Genomic DNA, 22,840 nt, shown 5'->3' on the forward strand with positions numbered 1-22,840 from the left:
AAAAAAAAAAAAGGGGAAAAAAGCATTCTTGACCTCTGTCCCATTGTCCAAGTCCATAGTCACCTGTGGACGCCCACTCTTGGAACAGCATGATGCAAAAACTGCAGATTTTGGAGTAGGGACGCACTTAACTCTACACTTTAGACGAGTCGGAATTGAACCCTAACCCTCACTAGGCACAAGACACAACATCCCACTCGCACGATGTACACTTTCAGATTTTCAATTGAAAATTTCCAGATTGTTATAAAATTCACTTACTTACTGTACATAATGTCCTCTTTTTGTATATAATTTACTTACTGTATATAATGTTCTATTTTTGCACAGTCGAGGAGCGTTTCAGGACACATTTCACTGCTTGTTGTACTCGTATAACTGCATGTGATAAATAAAAAATCTTGACTCTTAAATTTGGGTCCTTTCCTGCTTGCCGCACACAGACGTTTCATGACAGACACAGGGTGTACTATCTTTTTTGGTTTATTTTTAAATCATGACTTATACACAGATATAACTTAAAGCGAATCTTAATTATCAGATTATACCTGTCATACGTTGACATGTGGAGATGGTTGGTGTCTGGCAAATACAGATGCACCGAAGTATAGACTTTGTGGTTCACTCTTCTGCCAGAAGACCCTTGGAAAACATCAAACCCTGTCAAATGGAAAGTATTCACATGAATTTCTTTCTCTCCTTTTTATTAGGTTTATTTAGGTTATCCAAGCAGTTTGTATTTAATGCAGGAAACATGTCCATATGATTATTAAACTTTTTATTAGAATATTGTACAAAGTGTGTGCTCTGTCTATAAAACTGTGTAAATAGTAACAGCTGTCAAATGTAGTGACGTAAAAGCCACCGTATTTATTTCGTGCTTATTTTCTGCAGTGATCTGAGCTCACCTCCTATCATGAAATAAGTGGTCCAATCAACTGCATTCTCGTCTGTCAGCATTTTCCTCAAACTCTGTTCATCCGTGCTGTAGTATGCCATCTTTTTCTTGAAATTCAGGGCACGCTTGTTCCGTGAAATAAACAAAAGCTGTCATAATCACGTGACAAGCGAAAGATTTCCGTCGAGAAAATCTATTCACAGTTTTCCGACGGGATTTAAACACACCCCGGGGTCCGGTCTGCAGATAACTTTGAAATCAGGCCACGTATCGACCACAACTTCCAGTGTAGTCGGTTTGTTCCTGTTGATTCCGTACAGGAAACCGTACACCTGAAAGCACGAAACACCTTTAAGCGCTGCTGAGGCTGTAAAGCACAAAGACACGCGGTTTATGTCGCAGATACCTTATAACTCTTCGGTAAGTGTTTGAGCAGAACTCCTTCAGCGACCTGCAGCTCGTCTCTGCTCAGGACCTTCATGTTTGGATACCGGAGTTTTCTTACTAATGCACTTTAAACAACCTCCTGTTTTAAAACATCCCAATCCACCATAATGGAGAAACCTTTACAAATTATTAACAGTTTAGGCAAAGTCCGTAGGGTTACGATATGACCGCATTGCTCCGGTTGTGAACTTGTGAAATAAACGTAGCAGGCCACTTCCTGTCATAAAAAATAACTTCGTTAATTCACCGCCAGAAGTTTTTTCAAAAAAATAAAATAAAAAATGCGTGTTTGTTTTCTATTGCGTAGGAAAAGATATAATGAAATCTGCTAGCGTGTTCATGGAGTGTTCAGGAAAAATAAATATAAAATATAGAAATATTTTTCCCACTTCTTGTATCGCAACAACTTTAAAAAGTGGGACAAAGACTGTGCTTATCTGGGACACGTAGATGACTGCTGAGAAGTGGTGTGTTTGGAGTCGAGTGCGTGAAGGACAAATGCACATCTCCCTCTTCCTCTGTAGTTGAATTAGCCTACACTGACTTCCATCTCTTACCAGCAGTCTTCATTTGCTGTAGTTCCATCATATTCTGCACTAATCTGCATAGTTTGTGTCTTATTGGTCACTTTTAATTTTGAGTACAGGGCACCAAACCTGCACTTGACCCATGATCTGACATCAAGCTTCTGCGTTGACTTCAACTGCTCTATCCACCAACGTTTGGGTAGACTGAGAGCAGTGGGAGAGTGGTTAAACAAAGCTCCTTATAGATGTTAAAATGAAAAATAATGTGAATGCCATTTAATGTTGTCAGTCATGTCTGTCCCAGATTTGTTTACATTCTCCTTCCTCTTAGTCAGTAGGTAGGTATCCAGAGAACTCATCACCATCAACAACAACAAAGAAGCTCTATTGAGCTGAAACGTCATCCTTGTGTGCATTTACCACACGGACACATTAAAGTTTGTGTGCAAGTTTGACTTTATTTTAAAACTGAATTATCTGGGGGGAAAAAAAGCAGCAAAAGATCAGTTTGACTACACAAAAGTTTATTTGCTTGGTTTACTGATGAGGCAAAGTTGCTTCTTTAAAAATCAGGGAGACCTAGTTTGTAACACTGGATAGTTAATTTTGGAAATTTAAAACAAGTTTAATTAGTTAAGCAGTGCAGTAGTAAAGGCAACAAATACTAATATTAATATATTTATTCCACCTACAGGAAAGTGCATTGCAGTCTAAGAGAAGATTATTCTGACACAAAGGTAAGATTTCCCAAGCGTTCTCGTTCTAGCGTCCCACGTAGATCTCAGTGTTGGCATTCATTCTTCAGTAACTCAATGGAATTAAGCCATGGGCGGCTCCACACTTCGAATGTGCACTGGTAGGGCTGAAAGGAAAAACAGACAATACATTTAACATTAGGATCTTTCAGGTGGTGTTGTCAAGTCATGTCAAGTACGCAAAAAAAAAATTGATTTATTATGAAATAAAAAACAAAACATAGAAACATCAGAAATCAATTTGTTTCACATGATCACTTTTCAACAGGACACCGGCCGTCAGCTGCAAAGAGATGTGCATCGAGCAAATCACTTCCAGTGTGAATGCAGCTTTAATTACAAGGCTGCTGCATGATGTTTAAGAACAGATCAAATATCCTGCTTCTTTTGAGAAGATGCCATCAGTACCTTAGCCTTTGCCTGATCTGTGTGGATTGCACACACTTCCTCTACACCATCCTTTCTGCAGGGGGTCTTTGCCATCTTCACAGTTATGACGTACTTGATGCCAGCGACCACCTGTAATGGGAAAGAAATTGAATACAAGATTCACAGCAAATCAACTCCTCCTCCTCTTCCTCTTTAAACCACCCGTGAGCAAAGAAGCTCACCAATGACTAGAAAAAACACCAACATCAACACGCTGCTACGCTAGCCTTGTCTCAGAGTTCAAGAGGAGAGCCAAATAAACTTAAAAAAAATTAATAAATACATGACTCGTCAGCATATCAACCAATCTTTAGCAAAGATGTGCTTCTCGTCGGGTTCCTTTTTTTCCTAAACCCACACTGCTCTATTGTTCGGGCTTGTCAATGGCTGCCTCCACACAGGTACACAGAACATTGCAGACCTACTGCTAAAGCTAGGTTGAGAGGATTAGGGAAGATTAGAGAGGCCAGCCATGTTTTGGGGAGTACCAACGCCATTAAGAAGGCATATAGCAAATAAATTGTATGTAACGACCATCGGACGGCCACTAGGACTTTAGTTTAGTGGTTAAAAGTGAAACCTTTAAAGGGCGCTTCGCAGGCCTTTTCTTAAGGGCTCACATCACTACGATGGTTTACTGGATGGCTTTCCCCTAAAGAACAATTCAGTTATTCACGAATCTGACCGTTACTCACCTGTGACTGAACCTTGATCACTTCTGCCACTTGACTGAGGTACAAATCGTTGCTGCGTCTGTTGTGTTGGACGACGGCGAAGTGGAGAGCGTTTTGCACATTTTCATCGTTGATATCGGCGTCTGTCAAGCCCCCGACCATGGCCCCGTACCCAACGGCCAAAGCGGCCGCAAGAACAGTCAAAGCGACTTTCCACATTTTCTATCTTTTGCCTAACAAACACAGGAAACGAAGTGAAACACTCCCCATCGTGCCCTCCCAGTTATATAAACATCGACGTCACCGCGCGCGAGGAGTGGCATATCTCGCAGCGAATCGGCAATCCCCGCAGCAGAGATCGGGTCTGATCCAGGCTGTTGTTGCGAACTCGCTCGCACTCTTTGCGTCTGCACGACTAGCACCCAGGTTCCCGCGGTCATCTGCAGAAATCAAATTACTCATATCGAAAACAAGGTATGTTTAATCTCGCTCGGATTTAATTTCCACACGCGACTTTTGAAGCGCTTTGCTGCGTGACAAAAAGGGGAACAAAAAAAAAAGCATTCTTGACCTATGTCCCATTGTCCAGGTCTAAAGTCACCTGTGGACGCCCACTCCTGGAACAGCACGATGCAGAGACTGCAAGTTTTGAAGTATGGCGGCACTTAACTTTACAATTATACGGAGAAACAAATAGATTGTTCTTTAAGTTTCCCCTAATATTTCCCCACACTTTGCAGGGACACTTTCTTTGGCTTGAGTGCTGCTCAGCAGCAGCAGCTACTGATCGGCTCAGCCGTGGCAGCAGGTGGAATAATGGCCTACATAGTGTACAAAAGAAAAAAACCAAGAACCATTCCTTTAGGGGACGGATGGTGGGGAGTGGGGGAGAAGACACTATCAGAAGATCAGAAAATCTACCCTTTTCAAGTGGAGACCTCAGACAAAGAGATCGAGGTAGGTTTGAGCTGGTAATCCAACTTCTGAATGAACAATATTTGGGCACAGTTATGCAAAGCAATCTTCTTGATCAACAGGATCTCTATGAGCGCATCGACAGGACACGCTACGCAGATCCTTTAGAAGATGGCAAGTTCCACTATGGCTTCAATTCCACTTATCTGAAGAAAGTTGTTTCCTATTGGAGACACGAGTTTGACTGGAAAAAGCAGGTGGCAGTGCTCAACAAGTATCCACACTTCAAAACCAAAATAGAAGGTACATAACAGCTCAGCAGTGAGTATACTGGATGTACGTCAACCCACACAGATATTTGCGCAATAATCAATCAGCAGTTATTATTAAAGTTGTTGTTTTGCTTTTCATGTGTCAGGACTGGACGTGCACTTTATGCATGTGCGTCCACCGCACCGCGAGAATCAGAAGGTTCTGCCTATCATGATCGTTCACGGCTGGCCCGGCTCCTTCTACGAGTTCTACAAGATTCTGCCGCTTCTCACGCAAAGCCGCGACGGTGTTGTGTTTGAGGTCATATGCCCGTCTATCCCTGGCTACGGTTTCTCAGAAGCCTCTCATAAACAAGGTAGAATACGTCTACTAATTCTAAATAAATCTGGCGGAAGATATTCACAAATGTGTCTCCACTGCCGCTCCAGGGTTCAACAGCCTCGCCGCCGCCCGGATTTTCCTGAAGCTGATGGAGCGTTTGGGCTTCTCTCAGTTCTATCTGCAGGGAGGGGACTGGGGCTCGCTCATCACCACCAACATGGCACAGATGAAGCCTCAGTGAGTGCAACAAAAACAGAAAACATGCCACAGGTTACTCGCTGGAACAGAAAGTCCCTCGCTCGCTTTGTGTTAATGGAAACATTGTGACAGTTCTTACTGGAACTGTGAAGCATTGTTTGCACTGTGCGGACAGATTTACAAAAAAACAAATGGCCGTGCAAATTCCTGAAGAGTGAAGCTGATTTAATGTGAAAACTGGCACTAACTAACTCGCTGTGACCTTGGTAACGTTTTTTTTCCTCTCGTCTTTTTTTTCCCCCCCACCATTTCTCTTTTGCAGGTGCGTGAAGGGTCTCCACCTAAACATGTGTATGTCAAATAGGGGTTTCAAAGTCCTGTTGTCCTTGTTGATTGGCCCGTATCTGCCCTTCCTGGTTGGTTTGAGTCGGGAAGATGTTCGCCGGTTGTTCCCTTTCTTTGAGAGGAACGTCTTTGAGATGCTGAGAGAATCGGGCTACTTTCACATTCAGGCCACTAAACCAGATACTGCAGGTGTGACCATAACACAGTTTAGTAAGCTCAGTGTTTCTGATAGTCACAGTGACTGGATTAAAAGGTCAAACAGAAGCTAATGTAAGAGAATTGACCTTAAATTTAGTGATTTCAGCTCTTGATACCGCTTTGTTGTTGCAGGCTGTGGGGTGAATGACTCTCCTGTAGGCTTGGCAGCCTGGATTTTGGAGAAGTTCTCCTCCTGGGCTGATCTGAAGAACAGAGATCTGGAGGACGGTGGGCTGGAGAGGTACAGTTTCTAAATTCTAGGACTGTGGAGATATTTAAATTAACAATTTGATCAATAATTGATTTTATGCAAATATTTTAGTTTTTTAAAAATATTGGTAGGTGTCCCTTTTCCCGACACTAGTCAACAGGGCAAGGATCGACCTAGATCGGTGCAGCTCTAACAATTACGGATTATTGTTTTTTATTCAGCAAGATTTGTGATAGCTGCTGGTTTGTGACTGATAAGAAATTGTGTCATCTGTGCAGAAAATTCAGCCTGGATGACCTCTTGACAAATGTCATGATCTACTGGACCACAGGCTCCATCACCTCGTCCATGCGCTTCTACAAAGAGAATTTGGGGAGTAATCTTAACAACAGAGTGGATTTTAAGTACGTCACCGTGTACTCTCCACACTACACATGAGTGTTTTACCATGTCATGTGATGCCTCTAATTATACATTATATATTTTTTGTTTTAGGACAGAGATTTTTGTGCCCACTGGCTTTGCAGCCTTTCCTAATGAGCTCATGCACTGCCCCAAGTCATGGGCACAAATTAGGTACCGAAACATCCAGTCCTACACTTTCATGCCCAGGGGTGGCCACTTTGCAGCCTTTGAAGAGCCCCAGCTGCTTGCTGACGACCTGTTCAATTTTGTCAAGAAGGTGGAGAAGTCCTGAAGCCCTCACTGAACTCGCAGACCAGTTATAGCACATCTGTCCTTTATTATTTCAAGCAGGAGACATACAAATCCTTAAGTTGAACATTTTTACACCACGCAGCATCTTATCACTTGATTCGTGACACTCAAATCATTTGCAAGCTTTTGATATATGTAAACATGCACAGATGACACTGGCATAAAGAAGTCTTGGTCATTAAAAATGTATTGCACTAATAGTGTGTGTATTGCTCTGTGTTAAATGAGGACAAACATTCTTTTAAACGATAATTTGTAAAAGAAAAGGGTAGCACACCATATTGTTTATTTCACTATTGTTTGAATGAACATACTCTGAAACAAAAGAATAAGTCGAAATTGATTAAAATATGTACATTTTAATAAAAAACACAAATGTTTAAAGTTCCCTTGGATTGCTGTTAACATTTACTGTAGTACACAAGCACCAGAAAGAAAGTGCTACACTCTAAAGACTTACTGTCCAACTTTTAGGGTCAGTTACTGAAGCCCTTAATAGTCACGGGTGCCTGAAACCACACATAATCCTCCCAGTCTGACCCCTCCGCCCTTGGTTCCTTGCAGACGTTTGGATCGCTAGACAGAACGATGATTTGTTTCTTTACACGAGTTGGGACTTTAAATTGGAGTTTGGGTCGAAACCAGCCTACACCACAGTCCCTGTGAGCCAGCACCAAGACTGTGGTGGGCATTAAGCGAACAGGTCTGGTGTCAGACAAAAGGTCAGCCACAAACAGTGTGCGGAAGATCTGCCTCAAGCACGATGACACCCGTAGACACTGATTCCCACCGGATGATGCCAGGGACTCCATGTTTATCTCGTACAGCTCTTTGGGGAGGACAAGCGAGCCACCCATTAACAGGAGCACACGGGGCACCCTGCTGAGGGAGAACAGCACCTCCAGCTGCTGCAGCACTTCCTCCAGCTCCTGAAGAGTCTGCTGACACTTGCGCCAGTCCATGTCTGCTGAATGCACCGGTCTTCGATTCACTACGTCTTTATCCTGAAAAGCAAAAGAGACACCAAACATGTCGTGTTAATCTCACATCACCAACATTTCGTCAACTGAACAGCTGGAGGCATCTACCATAAACTTTTCCTGTTCACCTGCACCGACGCTTGCTGCTTCCTCTGGGAGTATACCAACTGGTCGTACGTCATGGGCAGCTGCTGTCTTTGATAGAGGATGCACTTGAGGATCTCGCTGACGAAACGACAGCAGCCTTCCTGAGTTACAGTCCCCGGGAAGACCACGTTCACGCAGCCTTCCTCCTGTGCCCTCCTCACCACCTCGGCATCTCTGTCCTCTGCATCACTTTGTATACTGGCAGTCACTTTAATATGTTTAAAACCTCCCTGACAAGAAGCGTTATCCTCCTCTGTGTTATCTGGAAAAAACAACAACAAACAAACAAAAAATCAGCTTAACATTTATCTGAAAAGCCCATCTACTATACTACTAGATTATATATTTGTAGACTTGTAGGATGTGTTGGTCTGCAGCATTTCTGATGTAGCTGATAGAGCTGGGCTAAACAATCCCAATATCCATAGTATCGGATCACAACTAGTGTGAGAGTCCTGTCAGTTCAGTGTGTAAAACTGAATTATATTAAATATTTTTTTAAACCCTCAAACATGCACCATGAAAAATGCCTGAACGTCTTTGAGTTGACTGTCACGTCTGCTTTATTTATGACCTATAGCACATTTAAATAACAAACTATTTGCTTCAATTTCAAAATACACCAAAAACAGAAAGGTGTGTTTTTGGTGTATTAAATAATTATAGCAGAAAGTTAGAAACAAAAATCAGTGATTTAATGGTCGTTAAATGTGTTCATTTGCATATTGACGATAATTCATCTGATAAATCATGACACACTGCTCTCCCTACAAAAATTGCCTTTATACCGGTAGGTTAAAAGTATTTGCAAAACTGACTCTGTATTTACTCGGTACCGAGTCGATACCAAAATGTACAGTGTAGAACAACAGAAGTAGCTCTAGCTGTTTTCTCCCTTGAAATCAAATTTACATCAAGAAAATAACCACAAAGTACTAATATCCTTAGACCAAAACCTTAATATAGTTTAAGAAACGTGATCACAGCAGTGGGTCTACTGTGATCACCCCCTCCCTCGTTGGGGAACACATGCAGACTCACACCGGTTATGTCACCTACTTTGATCGGAGGGTATAGCGGTGTTTTCCTTATCGTCAGTGTCGTTCACGCAGTGCTGTCTAGAAGAGTCGTCTTTTAACTTCACAGCATTTTTACCCTTTAAATGTGTGTTTACGGGACTTGGGGAACGTTGTTTGCTGATTTCCGGGGAAACTCTGCTTGAGTTTGGGTCTTCGGATACAGCTTGGACCTCAGGCGGTGTCTTCGGTGCCTCCGCTATGCTAATATCCTTTTCCGAGGAGAAGGAAAGGCGTCTCTTTATCCCGAGGTCTCTGCTTTTATCAGTGGACACATTTTCCGTGTCCTCGGAGTTTGATATTAGTTTTAATATGCTCGAGTCTTCTGCCATAGTTTTGAATATCCGCGCCGGGTTACGTCTTTTTTCCCCGGTGCATCATGGGAAATGCTCGTCAAAGGGGAAAAAAAGCCACATTCACGTCACATATAAAAAAATAGAAAAACAAACGATGACTTTAAACTACCGACGGCCTTCTTATTGGTTCCTCAAACAAAACACCCTTAAATGCGTTTATTCTTACTGATTATAATTTCAAATAAGGCGTCTATTAAACTCCTTTAACTGTGCTAGCGTGCTTAAGTGGTTAAAGTAACTCAACGTATTTTCCCCCTGACCATTTAAATAAACATTTTATTGGCTAAAATAAACTGAACTCCTGAGTCTCATTTGGAGCAATTACAACTGCCTCATTCAAATCACCTTAGGTTCACCTCTAGCCATTTAGAAAGTATTGGGTTTTATCAAATAAATCCTGCGTGTTTTTACATTGAATTTATTTACTGTTTTATTTATTAGATATTTAAACTACTTGAAACTCAGCTAAAGTCTCATTTAAATGCATAAATATTGACTGATCCTCATTAAAGAACACCAGACAGTCACGTTATTTGTAAAGGTGAGCAAAAATAAAAGAATTTAGTTGGGGTGCACCCTAGCGGTTAGTTTGTGCAGTACATGGAGAAAACAAGGGCAAACCTCAGGTGTGATAATTAGCAGTGAAAACTTCTACAGATATCCAAACGTTTCTGTTAAAGAAGCACAAAGAAAGGTGGAGGAAGCGGCTGGACATTGTTTTGCCAGATTTCTTTTTAAAATATTAATAATGACTTCAGTGCGAGTAGCAGTCCGAGTCCGTCCATTGAACAAAAGGTAGGGAGAATGACTTCTTTTATTATCCACCAAGCTTTCAAAATGGGCTGTGTGTCACCCCCATACACTTTTCACAGAGAAAAGCAGTTATCCTCGAAGGTGATAATTCATATGAAGGAGAAGACAGCAACCATTCAAAAGGTATAGGTCTATTATCACAAAATGAAACGCACTATACTGCAGTAAATGAAGTTATTACTGAAAGTCAGCGGTACCTGCGTTTATAATTTTAGCCCACAGTACGAGGGGACGAGCTCAAAGGCGCAGGGAAAACCTTTTCATATGATTTTTCATATGACTCATTTGACAGAAGAAGTCCCACGTTTGCATCCCAGGAGAAGGTATCTGGATTGTTCAATATCTCACCTGTTTAGAGATTTTATATTCCTTGTGAATTTTTAGTGGGGGTTAACGACCACGACTTTAGTGTGAAAGAACTGTTTTCCTCATTTTTAAATAATCTTTTCTCTGCTGCCTCAGATCTTCCGAGACTTGGGGTTTGAAGTCCTGAAAGCTGCATTTGAGGGTTACAATGCCTGCGTGATTGCTTATGGGCAAACAGGCTCAGGGAAGTCCTACACTATGATGGGTCCTTCAGTAAGGTCTTCTATTAACTTGGCAAACATTGTAACAAAAGTTTCAATGGAATTTATTGATGATTTGTGTGGGGTTTTTTTCCCATTAAAATGCATCATTATTATTATTATTATTATTATTATTATTATTATATTTTATTTGTTTTTTATTTTATTTATTTTAAGCTTCCAATCTACTGGCAGGTGACAAATTTAAAAAAACAACCTTAAGTGCCATTGTGGTGTCCCGGTACCTTAATATTGTTTCAAGTCTCTCAAAGTCAAATTGAGGGAAACCATGGATCTCAAAGATGCTTATTTGGTGCTTTCATTATGATGACAGGGATGGAGAGCTCTGTCACACACATCAGTCCAAACTTTCACATAGAATTAGTTTGAGAGCTGGTGACTGTAAAGGTCACAGCGTACTATTCACATTCATTTTCACACTGTTTCTGTGAGTCATCGTGCCCTGTGGATAGGGACTGAATCCCTTCACTGTAGGAGTCAATGGTTCAAGTCTGTTCTTTGACATGCCATCAATAATTGTGATAAGCCCTTTTTGAAGGTGCATGCCTTTCTTTCAGTTTCTTTTGTCCATTTTTACCAGAATAATGTGAATAATTTGTGGTGAAAAATTGGATTTCATTTTTTTAGTTTTGTTTTTATTCGAGGTACAGGGTTTAATTTTCATGCCTCATTTCAAAATGCATGCCGAATGTGACCTGTAAATAAACCCGACCATAATCAGGGAATTATGGGATGTCACAGCTCTTTACAGATAACACTGCAGTAGTGCTAACCCCACTGTGCACACAGCACTGACTTCTCGTCGCATTAGAGGCTGGCTGATAGCGGCCTCATCAGGTGTGTTTGTTTCTCCTTACTAATCAGAAAATTTGATGAGGCCAGCAACCCACTGCTTTTTTTTTTTTCTTCCTCACCTTGCGCAGCAATGGGAATTTCACATTATCAGTGAGGTTTCAGCTTGTCTACCAGGAGACTTTTGCAAGGTCATCACCAGAGCTGCTGTCAACATCCCAGATAATTATATATGGCTTTTAATGCTTACTATCTGTTACTTTGTAATTAAAACAAGGGGGCATGTAGCTCAGACTGGAATTGCTTTTATGCTTCAGTAATTCTATATCAGGATGAGCTGCTTGTGTTATTCAGCAGACTTTGCATATACTGAGTTGTGGTCATGGCACAGCATTACATAGTACGACACCCAAATTAAAAGAGCATAGCAGGAGCATAATTGTCATTTTAAAGTGTCTGTATCATTTTGTTTCCTTTCTAATGTGTCAGCACGATAAAGGTTTAATCCCACGGATCTGTGAAGGCTTGTTCTGGGAGATATCTCACAGGAGCAAGAGCGATGCCGTGATGTTCCACACAGAGGTCAGGTAAAGAACCATCACACTTAACTTTCAAACATGTGCTCAGAAATCATATTTCAGTAGAGAGAAACTTATTTTTTGTCAGTGATGGACCTTCAAGTTTTTTTCCCCTTATTATTTTTATAGCCTCTGACAGTGGACTTGTTTCAGGTTGTCCTGACAGACTTCAGTGTGGCATTGGATACCGCTGACCACAAAATGTTATTAGAGATTAAAACACAGCATTGATAATAAAGAAAATGTGCTCCAATGGTTTAAATCTGTCAGATTGTAATTTGTGCATGTAAATTGGGAGTCTTTAACACATGTAGCTTGGTCATTGTTCCACAGGGTTCTGTGCTGGGACCATTTATATTTACATTATACGTGCGTCATTAAATTGCTTCAGCAGTATCATTAGAAGGCATAGCATAAGTTTTCATTGCCATGCAGATGGTACCCAGCTTTCTTTACCCATGAGACCAGATAACAAATCAGTTATTAGGGTTAGCTTAATGACATCAAGACCTGGGTTACATTTGAATTTCTTCTAAATTCAGACAAACCCAGTGTTGCAATATTTGGCCCTAAAAAGGAATCTTGAGGAATCTTGTAGTCCTTCAATGCAAAAATTAAATATGTTGGACTGCTTTCTGACATTTGTGTAATATCTCTAAGATTAGAAGGATCCTGCCTCAGAGTGATGCTTAAAAAAAACTAGTTCATGCATTTATTACTTCTAGGCTGTACTGCTGTAATTCATTATTAAGTTGTTCCAAAAATTTCCACCAAAAACTTCAGTTAATTCAAAATGCTGCAGTAAGACTACTGGCAGGGACTAGAAAGCACATTTCCTCTATATTAAGTTCTCTTCAGAAGTGAATTTAATATCCTTCCCCTGACATATAAAGTCTGAAATAAAGAGGCCGCATCGTATCTTAAAGACCTCATACCATCATATTATCCCAATAGAGCATTCTGCTCTCAGACTGGCTCACTTGCTGTTGTTAAGTTTCTTAAACTGGAATGGGAGGAGGAAGCACCTTAGCTTTCAGGCTCCTCTCCTGCGGAGCCAGATCCCAGTTTGGTTCCGGAGACGGTCACCCTCTCTACTTTTAAGATTAGGTTTAAAACTTTCATTGTTAAAAAGGACTTTTTCCTTCCCACTGTCACAAATTGCTGCTCATAAAGAGTCGTCTGATTGCCGTGGTTTTATTCAGAATACTGTAGGATCTTTACGGTTTAAAGCACCTTGAGATGGCTCTTGTCAATTGGTGCTATATAATTCAGCTTGAGTTGAATTGAAATGAAACTTTATATAAGCATTAATCTCAGAGAGAATTGTCATCCAGTTTGAAGGGAAACATATTTAAAGAGGTGGTTCTGCTTTGCTGGGCAGGTTAATTATCATGCCGAATGTGGAGAACGAAGGATATGAAGCAAAAACGTGTGCAATGCTGTTGTTTCACAAGAGACATGGAGGCCAGTGAATTAAAAAGACTTTGGGCATTAAACAGTTTTATAAAACTACTGGTGTTGCTGGAGAGCATCTGGATACAGACTTTTTCCTGTTGTTTATATGAAACTATGTACTTTGTGCAAAGGTCTACTGTTTTTAGCCGATGGTAACTCAACTCAGAAGTCAGAGTGATGTGCCGTGATGATTCTTATTGAGTTGTTCTTGATTGTAGAATATAAATGAGCCAGCAGTAATAAAGGGTAAAAAACCCATTCCCGTTCATCATTATTCTCACTTTGCTGGAACAGTCACATCATTTAGAAAAATTGAAAGGCCTAAATGTAATGAAACCAGAAAAAGGCACAACGTTTTATTGCTATAACCCTGTAATGTTCAAAATCCCAGATGAAATCTAGTCTCATCACAGTGTGTTTTATGTCCCAGCTGTTCCCCTAAATTATTATGTTAGGAGATTAGATTGCTGCTTTTAAGTCAAACTACTTTGAAATCATTGTTTTGCCATCTGTTTGCATGTGCGCTGCTGGCACATTATTTGTGTTTTAAATTAACTCTATAATTGGATTTTATTTGATCGCGTTTGCATGTCCGTGTTTTTTTTTTTATTTTTTTTATTATTTTTTTTATAGAATATCTTAAAAAGACTCAGGTACAACATTTGACAATTAACACATCTGTACTTGTTCTTTTTTTTTTTTTTTTATAAGCGAAAGAAGCTGCAGAGCTTGACTTTGTTTTTTTTTCCCTCAGAATACATAAAAATAAAACATCAACAACAAAATGCTAAGTTTGCTGTCTGAGTTCTCAGCCCTGTGCCGGGAAAAAACATACACGGCTACATGAGCAGGGCATGGTTCCTCCCATTTTATTACTGCCATGCATGCTTCTCTAAAGCCTAATTGCTTTATGCCCCACATTGTTTGTTTTTGAATCAGACACTAGTCCCATTGCGTCTTGCACAGATGCACCATAACTTTGATTAACCTCCTAGGACCTGGCGCCCACATATGTGGACATCACATTTTGGGTTATTTAGACCAAAATACTCAGTTTTGCTCTACAGGGGCCTGATATCCACTTACGAGGACATTATACTGCTACTGTTAAAATTTCAAATGAATATCCTCATATGTGGCTCTCATTTTTCTCAGAAACAAAAATTAGGTAAAAAAAAAAAAAAATCTGGTAATTCTTTGTTTTGATATTTATCAGGTCCCAATCAGCCCAAATATCAAAGAAATTAAAAATGCATGCCGTGGAAGAGTTCAGGTCTTAGGAGGTTAAAGCACTCTGTTAAACCTGCTTTCCATATTTTTCATTATTTCTTTTGCCAGTACATGCAGAACGCCATAAGAAGAACCATTTGGCCTCACTGTGCATCTCTCTCTTCTTAGAGAGTTAATATTAACTTGTTGGTATTTGGTAGCACAATATGCAGATTAACAATGAAAACAGATTCCATTGCATCTTTGTCACCTTTTTAAAATAAATCATGGTTCTACATTGTATTTTTATCTTTGTACCAGCTATCTTGAGATCTGCAATGAGCGAGTGCAGGATCTTCTCAAAAAGAGAGCATCACCTACAGATGATGGGGGCTTGAGCGTGAGGGAGCATCCTAGGCACGGTCCCTATGTAGAGAGTAAGACTGTTTTTATCCTGTATTCTATGTCCATCCTAGCTGTGTTTGCATAAAATCTGATGCAAAAAATATATATAACTCATAGATCTGTCCAAGCATTTAGTACAAAGCTACAGTGAAGTGGAGGGCCTGATCATTCTCGGCAATGCCAAGCGCACCACAGCCAGCAGGGGAGTGAATGACTTCAAGCGCTCCCATGCCATCTTCACCATAATGTTCACCCAGGTGAAACACAGTGCTTGATGTTTGAATTTGGCCAAAGTAAAATGTTTGCTAGAGATCTGTGGGTGTTAACAAAAGCCGTCCCCCAAAACCGCTGAGACTTTTATGAGATAATGAGACCTGATCTGTTGTGGTGTTATTTTTCACATGCTTTCATTTTCTCTGTTTGTGATATCACTTATACACGGAAGTATATTCTTCTGTGATATTGCCTTTTTTGTTTCCTGGGACAGGTGTGGTGTGATGCAGAACCGTTATACGAGACAGTGAGTAAGATCCACCTGGTAGACCTGGCAGGCAGCGAGAAAGTTGATCCCACACGCACAGTAGGAGGCAGGTTGAAGGAAAGTGCCGACATAAACACATCTCTGGTCACATTGGGACATGTGATCTCAGCTCTAGGTAAAGGCAGTCAGTCATTTTGCTGTGGAATTACTGTTTGGGACCTATTTACAACCCTATTTTTTTTTTTTTCTTAGCTGTCAAATCAAACTCTTTACATAGAAATCTATATGAAAGATGGATGTAGCTGTGCAGCAGAAGGGCTCTTAGACCTATACTTTTTACAATGGCCAGCAGAGGGCGACTCTGCTTATTTTTTAAACGAGGTTTATTGTTGAGATGTTTGTGGGATGCTTCCTTGATCGGTAACCTCAGTAAAGACTTTAGATGTGTTTATGTCTCAGTCTTTACTTTCTAATATTAATACTAATATTTGTTTTGCAAATGACAGTCAATTACAGGATAAAAAAAGGATATTAAGCAAGATATGCTTAGACATAACTTCACTGACCAGTGAGGGATATCACATTGGCTGAATTTATCTTTTAAGTAGTCAAGTAATTTAAAACAAAAACAAAACAAAAAAATAAACGACCCTTGAAATTATGGTTGAAATGCATATTCCAATGATAATTAGATGCCTTTTTCTGAAGAATACATATTTAGTAGTGAGCATTTAGTTCTCAGAATTTATATACAACTTGTGGATGAAACATTTTACCTTTCTAGTATTTGACTGAGTACTTTTGTTTTTGATACTCTCAGCTGACCTTGGTGTAGGAGTGTCAACAACAAAACAGATCTTCATTCCTTACAGAGACTCTGTGCTGACATGGCTGCTAAAAGACAGCCTGGGTGGAAACTCTAAGACTACTATGATAGCAAGTATGTATTACTTAATTCTTACCTGCTTTTGATATTGGAAGCATTATTAACCACATAATTCTTTTATTTTCCATCTTCTGTTTTCACACTCCTCATGAACATGTGTCCCTTCTTGATGACCCCCTCCTTGGCAGCCATTTCTCCTGCTGATGTGAACTACATGGAGACCCTGAACACTTTGCGTTTTGCCAGTCAAGCTAAAAACATAGTGAACTCTCCCACAGTGAACGATAATGGCAGTATGAAGGTGATGAGGGAACTGCAGTCAGAGGTTACCAAACTCAATCAACTACTAAAAGAAGCCACTCAGGTCCTGCATATGCTCACATTCACAGGAGGCATAAACATCTTATAGTGTTTCTTGTTCAAAGCTTATTTTGTAGGTTGTATTGTTTTCTTGCTGTTAAGGTTGGGCATGAGGTGCCATTATCCTCTGTGGATGTAAAGGAGGAGCTGAATGAGACAAAGGTGAGTCATCCTCTGCAGAATAGAAATGAAAGGCATTTTGAAGTTCCCTTTTGTAAATAATAAACCTGTTATTTCTGCAGTCCCTGCAGGCAGTAGCATTGACCAAGAACAGAAGCAGCACGTGGAGGGAGACACTGAATATTCTGCAGGTACAAAAATGATTCATTCATGCATTTAAATATGAACGTCTGCTTGAGAATCCTCGGGGCCAATTTACCATTGGTTTGTTTGACTCACAAATGCCAGCGGGTTATATTTGATTCTTGGATATGAGCTAGAGGATAAGACCGGAGAGAAGTACTTGTTGCCCTGCATTGTTCCATTGAATGGGTTTGTTGTAGTTCTTCCATTTAATCAGATGTACAGACAGCCCAAACCCCTGTACCTGCTTTTCTTTTGCACAGAGTTGGGATAAACACTTTAGAATAAAATGTGAAGCAGTTTAAGAGTAATGTTAAGCGCCCTTGCTGCTTACCAAATTTTCTATGTCCCTCTTTGGAATTATTTGTGTTATAATAAATTATGTTAAGAAAGATATAAAAATGATTCCACTTAAAGTTTGGAGCAGAAAAATATGTGATTAGAACAGGAGGGCACAGAGTATAGAAAAGGTTTTTAACACTATTAATCAGCAAAGCAGCAAGCTCCCCAAAGCAGTCTTGGTAGGTTTTACTGCTTGCAGTGAGGAGATCCTGCCAGCTGGTGTCACTGCAAGTCTTGTGAATAACTGCTTCACAGGGAGTAGACTCAGTCTCGCATTTAAATAAAATTTTTACATCTATTTGGATGCAAGTGGCATCCAAAAGCGGAGCTCGTATAATGGTTGTAAAGTTGGGTTGCAACAGTGTTTGGGGAGCCTTACAAAGAGAAACAGAACAGATATGTCTTCTCCCTCAACAAATATGACTTTTCTGAGGCAAAAATGGGGTGGCAGCAGCTTCGAAAGACTCCAAGGTGAAACAAAAAATGGCAGCAATGCCAGCCGAAAATGAAACTTAACTCTGTTCCTCTGCTGAGTTTATGCCCGACCTCCCAAAAAACACCAAATGTCGTTTGTTTGGGTCTCCTTGTGTTCAGCCAAGAAGCGTCTTGCATTATGCATTCAACCGTGAAGCGTGCCAGTCATGAAAAGTATGGTGTGACCTCTTGTTTCTGTCATTATACATGCTATTAATGCGTTCCTTTTAGTGGTTTTTCATGGCGTTAAGCTGTTTTGTTGTTTCAGATTTTGAATGATGTCTGAATATGTGTGTGTCAGCCATTAGTAATGCAGCAGCAAAGTAAGAGGTTTACTTTGCTTTTATGAGGACATTGTGTAAGGATTTAAATACCATACACATGAATGTCAGCTATATGTGTACGGTGAATAATTAACATTCTATTCAGATGGTGGTTAGTAGGTGACATTTAGTGGTTTGACAGCCCTTTTATTCCCGGGCATGTATTGGAACTCATTAGCTTCTGTCACGGATCCTAATTAAGAGGTCTTGATTATTGACATATGGTACTTTCATTTCTGTCTGTCCAGCATGTTAATTAGAGTTACTATGGTATAAATCTGTTTGCATATTCGAGCAGTGATAACTTTATGCTCAAAGGCAACATCACCCATCTTTTTTTTTTTTTTTTTTTTTAACAGCTGTGCTCATTCATGTAGACACATTGTTTAAAATGCATGATACAATGTGACACATAGGTGAAAAGGCCAGTGCACTGGTGACCGGTAGGCACATTTGTGTTGGTGAAACTCTAAGTGTTTGATGATTGACTTTATGGATTTGACATTTGTCTTCTTGTGCATTTGCATTCTGCCTGGGTGAAAAATGATAAGTGGGATTCCTGCATGGAATGCTGCAGATATTAGAGGTGGAGTCTGTACTAGGATCAGTACAGAGATGCACCTCATGTGCAAATGGAAGATGGTCATTTTAAAATTCAGCAAAAGCACCTAAGGGAGGGGGGAAAAAAGCTTTAGCTATAAGGTAGGATGCAGATGCAGTATGGCATCAACACGTTTCATATGAGGAAAAAGGGTTGGAAATGGGTTTTATGTACATTACCTGTTCTCTATATCTAGCATATGGTTGTTAATTTAAGAACCATCTTCTCCACATCTCCAAGTTTCATATATTTTGTGTTTAATTCAGTTCATCCTGTTGCTGAAAGCTTGATGAGAATTTCTGCTCAGGCCTTAAGGAGACAAGTTGACCAAGAGTGGTGTAAACAGAATTTTGAATTCTGTATTCAAAGCAGATTTAGAATGCAAAGTTATTCATCGTCAGCTTCCCAGATTGGTTACAGGGCATGTGGGAAAGAGAAAGTAATTAATATGAGATGGATTCCGGAGCAGCCTCTTACCAGACGGAGGCGGCAAGAGATTGAGAGAACAAAAAAGGCAGGAAGAGGGTAAAGTTAAATGTTTTACTGCAAGGAGGGCGGTGGGGGTGGGGGGGAAAAAAACCTTAAACAAAATTATAATATACACACACACGCACAGATATTTGTAAGTAGTTCCTACTTCATGAGCAGAATTGCACCCTGCTCCCCCAGCCAACCTTTTGGGTCCCCTTGTAACACAGTGTTGTGGGAGGGACTTCTATTTCAGTAAGATAAAATGAACCACGGCTTTTCTTTGATCGTCGTAGTCTCTGCATTTCCCAGACATGCTACAATCAGCACAACAGCACAACTTAAACCCCGCTCTGAGCCTCGCTCTGTTCAATGTGAATTTTATTTGTAGTGTCAGCAGTTAACACAATGTAATTATTATAGCATTTCACAAGCTGTATAAGCCTTTCTTCACATGTGGGCAAAGCTTGGCACAAAACTGAACTGATTTTCCTTTTTTTTTTTTTTTTTTTTTTTTTTTTCCCCCATGTACTGAGCATAGTTAAAACAAACAAAGGTGTTCTTAACTGACTCCTGACAAATCAGCTGATGACAGTGCTAGCTCATTGCATTAATGTACACCTGCAAACCACCAGTGTTAATTTTGTCAGCAAACTTTGATTCAGTTTCGATCATAGTCTTTTGTTAAAACGCCTTTTTAGTCGCACTTGAGGAAGACTTATTTTCCTTGACATCAAACGCAAAGTGTCCATATGACTTCTCTTCCTCCCCAGTGTTAATATTTTGTTGTTTTTGTGAGAAACTTTGAGCATGGGAGTTAGTTGTACAGTTTACAAATAGCGCCTGGGGGAACTAACCCAGCCTGCCTTTCTAACACAACTTAATTAGTTCTGATTGGATCTCATTTCTCCAGAATATTTTAATTTCATTTTTGCTGTCGATGACTTCATAATAGTTTTTGTCTCTTAAGGATTAGGTTTTATTTAGTTATCTTTATTTTGAAGTTATCGGAGAACACGCAAGCCACTTTGCAACCTACCTCAACTCCAGGTACTGCAGGATTGTCTCTGACACTTGCTTGCTCCGTTCTGTGCCAGGTCTTGCTGCTGCTCTCCCCACCTTTTGCTTTCCATTTATGCACGTGGAAGGAGGAGAGGGCCATACTGCCAAATATAAATTATGCAGATGGAAATAACAATCTGTTTTTATTACAGCGGTCCTGACTTCACCTCTACACTCTTCTTGCTCTGTCCCTAAAATCAGTTAAACTTGACATATTGGCAAGATAACAGTTAATGTCGCTGCAGTCTCCTTGAATCAGTGAAAGTTCAGCATGTTATGTAAAGCATTGCATGTGACAGCTATTGACTGCATGCATGAATGCATGACCACATGCTGATGGCTAGAAGGCATATCAGGCTAATAAAACAACAGTTGATAACCAGTTGGTTGAAATTCAGCTCTCACATGTAGTATGCTCCCAGATAACAAAGCATATTAAAAATAAATCACTTTTAATGAGGTGCCAGGTCTCTTTGATTCTTATTCAATTCTTAACTAGCATTCATTGCAAACAAAAGGCTTTATGCCATTTGAAAACGTGCCTTTCTTTTACATGTCATTTTAACTTTTAAAAACACTGCAATCTGGGATTCAACCTTTTTAATGTGACAAAGAAATCTAAATGCCATTTATTTTTTCATAAACTGTTTTGGCAAGTTGCTCCACTTGACAAAGAAGTCGGAAAAGTCGATTGGTTGACTGTGTTTTGAAATGCATATTGTCTAAGTCGGGAACCTGACCTGTCAAAGTGCTGTAAAGTCCATTAAAATTCTACCCAACCACAAATGATGGCTTTTAATGGAATCCTAAATGCTGCCCAAGACTGGCTGCTGGTCCAGGCCACGGTTAATTACAGTATGTTCACCAGCTGCCTGAGTCTGAACACAGAGTGTGTCCTTGCGTTACACACAGAGTGACTGGGTGTGGTGAGGAGCAAGTGTGTGAATGTGAGGGGAAAATAAGAGGATCTCATCTGTTCCTGGTGTCTGAGGAAAGTGGACACAGTGCATTAATCTGCCAGGCTGCTCCTCACCTCCTAATGAAGTCTGTGAAAAATCCCTTTTAATTAAGTACAGGGGCTGTGGTCGATGCCTCTCCTTCTTCATTAGAAAAAAGGATTTCTTCCATCTCGCAACTGCCGATGAGAGAGGTGGTGCTGGTGGTGGACGCGTCTCTTGCTTCACGGTCCAATCTATTCGATAGAGCAGCAGGATGAGGTTGAAAGTTACTTTTCCTAATCCGTGGCAATGTGAGGCAATGGTCCACCAGTTTAATAGGAGGATACTTGTCATAGGGCACTCATACATGGGTAGACTCTGGGTTATTCAAGAGCAACAGCCATTACACTGCAAGGAAAAGGTTAAACGCTTAGAGAGCTGAGTTTCTCTCTTTATTGCTCAGTTCTGTGTCATTTAAACCTACAGTTCATCCGAAGCAAAGTGTTAAATTTCTTGTTTTATAATTGGCAAATGAACTGCTCTGTGTATTTACTGAGTCAGCAGCTTGTCAGGTCTTTTCTTTAACTGAACCGTACCTTTTTAGTCAAGTAAAGAATGGAATTATACAAAGTAAAATGAATATCACTGCCTGACAGACACGTATGCAGTATAGCTGTCTGACTAATGCTGCAACATTTCCTCTGCAACAATTGCTGGAGGCAGTGAAGCGGAATATGAAGCAGATCAGACTTTTAAGTGTAGCTTTCCTGAGCTTTAGAAATGGCTTTCGAGGATTAAATCGATATTTCTACCTATCGGATTTCCATAGAGAACACTATCAAATTATTATTTAGCAGAGGTATCCTTAACAGATTTTACAGTAAAGTAAATTCTTATTTTTTGACTTCTGATTTAACTTCTGATTTATCTATAACTACAGAGCAGTAATGATCCATAAGTTAAGTGTGGTGATTTCTTTAATGCTGTTCACTAATTGATTTGTGATTTTATTTATTTATTTTACATTTGTGCCGACTCATGCAATGTTTTATGGTGGAAAAAAAAAATCTAAAATAAGCACAGGCATTCACTTTAGTGTGACCTTCCATACAACACTGCTTTGGGCAACACTGTAAATTGAAATGAAAGCAGTGGAGGTTTGCCATCTTCAAGTAACGGCAACATACTTTACAAGCTCTATAGTATTTTGATTGCCATGTACCACTAAAGGCAACAGCACATGTTATAACGTGTGTGTGTGTGTGTGTGTGTGTGTGTGTGTGTGTGTGTGTGTGT

At 40.1% G+C, this 22,840-nt stretch overlaps 4 protein-coding genes across 5 annotated transcripts in view; 2 read left to right on the top strand and 2 right to left on the bottom strand.

Annotated features, from left to right (window-relative positions):
* Window positions 1-2,310: 2,310 nt before the first annotated feature.
* On the bottom strand, window positions 2,311-4,038 carry cst3 (cystatin C (amyloid angiopathy and cerebral hemorrhage)). The gene is made up of 3 exons (XM_005936335.1): window positions 3,752-4,038; window positions 3,036-3,146; window positions 2,311-2,734 (listed from the first exon to the last, which is right to left on the bottom strand). The coding sequence occupies exons 1-3, from the start codon at window positions 3,947-3,949 to the stop codon at window positions 2,654-2,656; spliced, it is 390 nt and encodes a 129-aa protein (XP_005936397.1). The 5' UTR covers window positions 3,950-4,038; the 3' UTR covers window positions 2,311-2,653.
* Window positions 4,039-4,053: 15 nt separating this feature from the next.
* ephx5 (epoxide hydrolase 5) lies at window positions 4,054-6,943 on the top strand. Its single transcript, XM_005936332.3, has 10 exons — window positions 4,054-4,204; window positions 4,320-4,383; window positions 4,471-4,687; window positions 4,768-4,948; window positions 5,064-5,273; window positions 5,347-5,476; window positions 5,760-5,971; window positions 6,113-6,221; window positions 6,470-6,595; window positions 6,687-6,943. The coding sequence occupies exons 2-10, from the start codon at window positions 4,361-4,363 to the stop codon at window positions 6,886-6,888; spliced, it is 1,410 nt and encodes a 469-aa protein (XP_005936394.1). The 5' UTR covers window positions 4,054-4,204; window positions 4,320-4,360; the 3' UTR covers window positions 6,889-6,943.
* Window positions 6,944-7,226: 283 nt separating this feature from the next.
* LOC102307893 (MAD2L1 binding protein) lies at window positions 7,227-9,718 on the bottom strand. The gene is made up of 3 exons (XM_005936333.3): window positions 9,095-9,718; window positions 8,017-8,297; window positions 7,227-7,912 (listed from the first exon to the last, which is right to left on the bottom strand). Exons 1-3 carry the CDS (start codon window positions 9,441-9,443, stop codon window positions 7,385-7,387), a joined length of 1,158 nt encoding a protein of 385 aa, XP_005936395.1. The 5' UTR covers window positions 9,444-9,718; the 3' UTR covers window positions 7,227-7,384.
* Window positions 9,719-10,069: 351 nt separating this feature from the next.
* The window catches only part of kif16bb (kinesin family member 16Bb), a 26,584-nt gene continuing 13,813 nt past the window's right edge, over window positions 10,070-22,840 (top strand). Inside the window, exons 1-12 of one of the 2 annotated variants that reach the window (XM_042226328.1) lie at window positions 10,070-10,262; window positions 10,340-10,403; window positions 10,496-10,603; window positions 10,743-10,859; window positions 12,149-12,246; window positions 15,223-15,338; window positions 15,424-15,563; window positions 15,794-15,962; window positions 16,608-16,727; window positions 16,862-17,037; window positions 17,136-17,195; window positions 17,276-17,344. In XM_042226328.1, the coding sequence (XP_042082262.1) occupies window positions 10,216-10,262; window positions 10,340-10,403; window positions 10,496-10,603; window positions 10,743-10,859; window positions 12,149-12,246; window positions 15,223-15,338; window positions 15,424-15,563; window positions 15,794-15,962; window positions 16,608-16,727; window positions 16,862-17,037; window positions 17,136-17,195; window positions 17,276-17,344 (1,284 nt within the window). In that variant the 5' untranslated portion in view covers window positions 10,070-10,215. Of the gene's footprint in view, window positions 10,263-10,339; window positions 10,404-10,495; window positions 10,604-10,742; window positions 10,860-11,608; window positions 11,705-12,148; window positions 12,247-15,222; window positions 15,339-15,423; window positions 15,564-15,793; window positions 15,963-16,607; window positions 16,728-16,861; window positions 17,038-17,135; window positions 17,196-17,275; window positions 17,345-22,840 lie in introns of those variants that run through there. The other variant, XM_042226329.1, reaches the window with a different exon arrangement.

This window comes from Haplochromis burtoni, unplaced genomic scaffold (genome assembly GCF_018398535.1).
Source record: "Haplochromis burtoni strain Fernald_Lab_line unplaced genomic scaffold, NCSU_Asbu1 Contig_207, whole genome shotgun sequence".
Classification (NCBI taxonomy): domain Eukaryota; kingdom Metazoa; phylum Chordata; class Actinopteri; order Cichliformes; family Cichlidae; genus Haplochromis; species Haplochromis burtoni.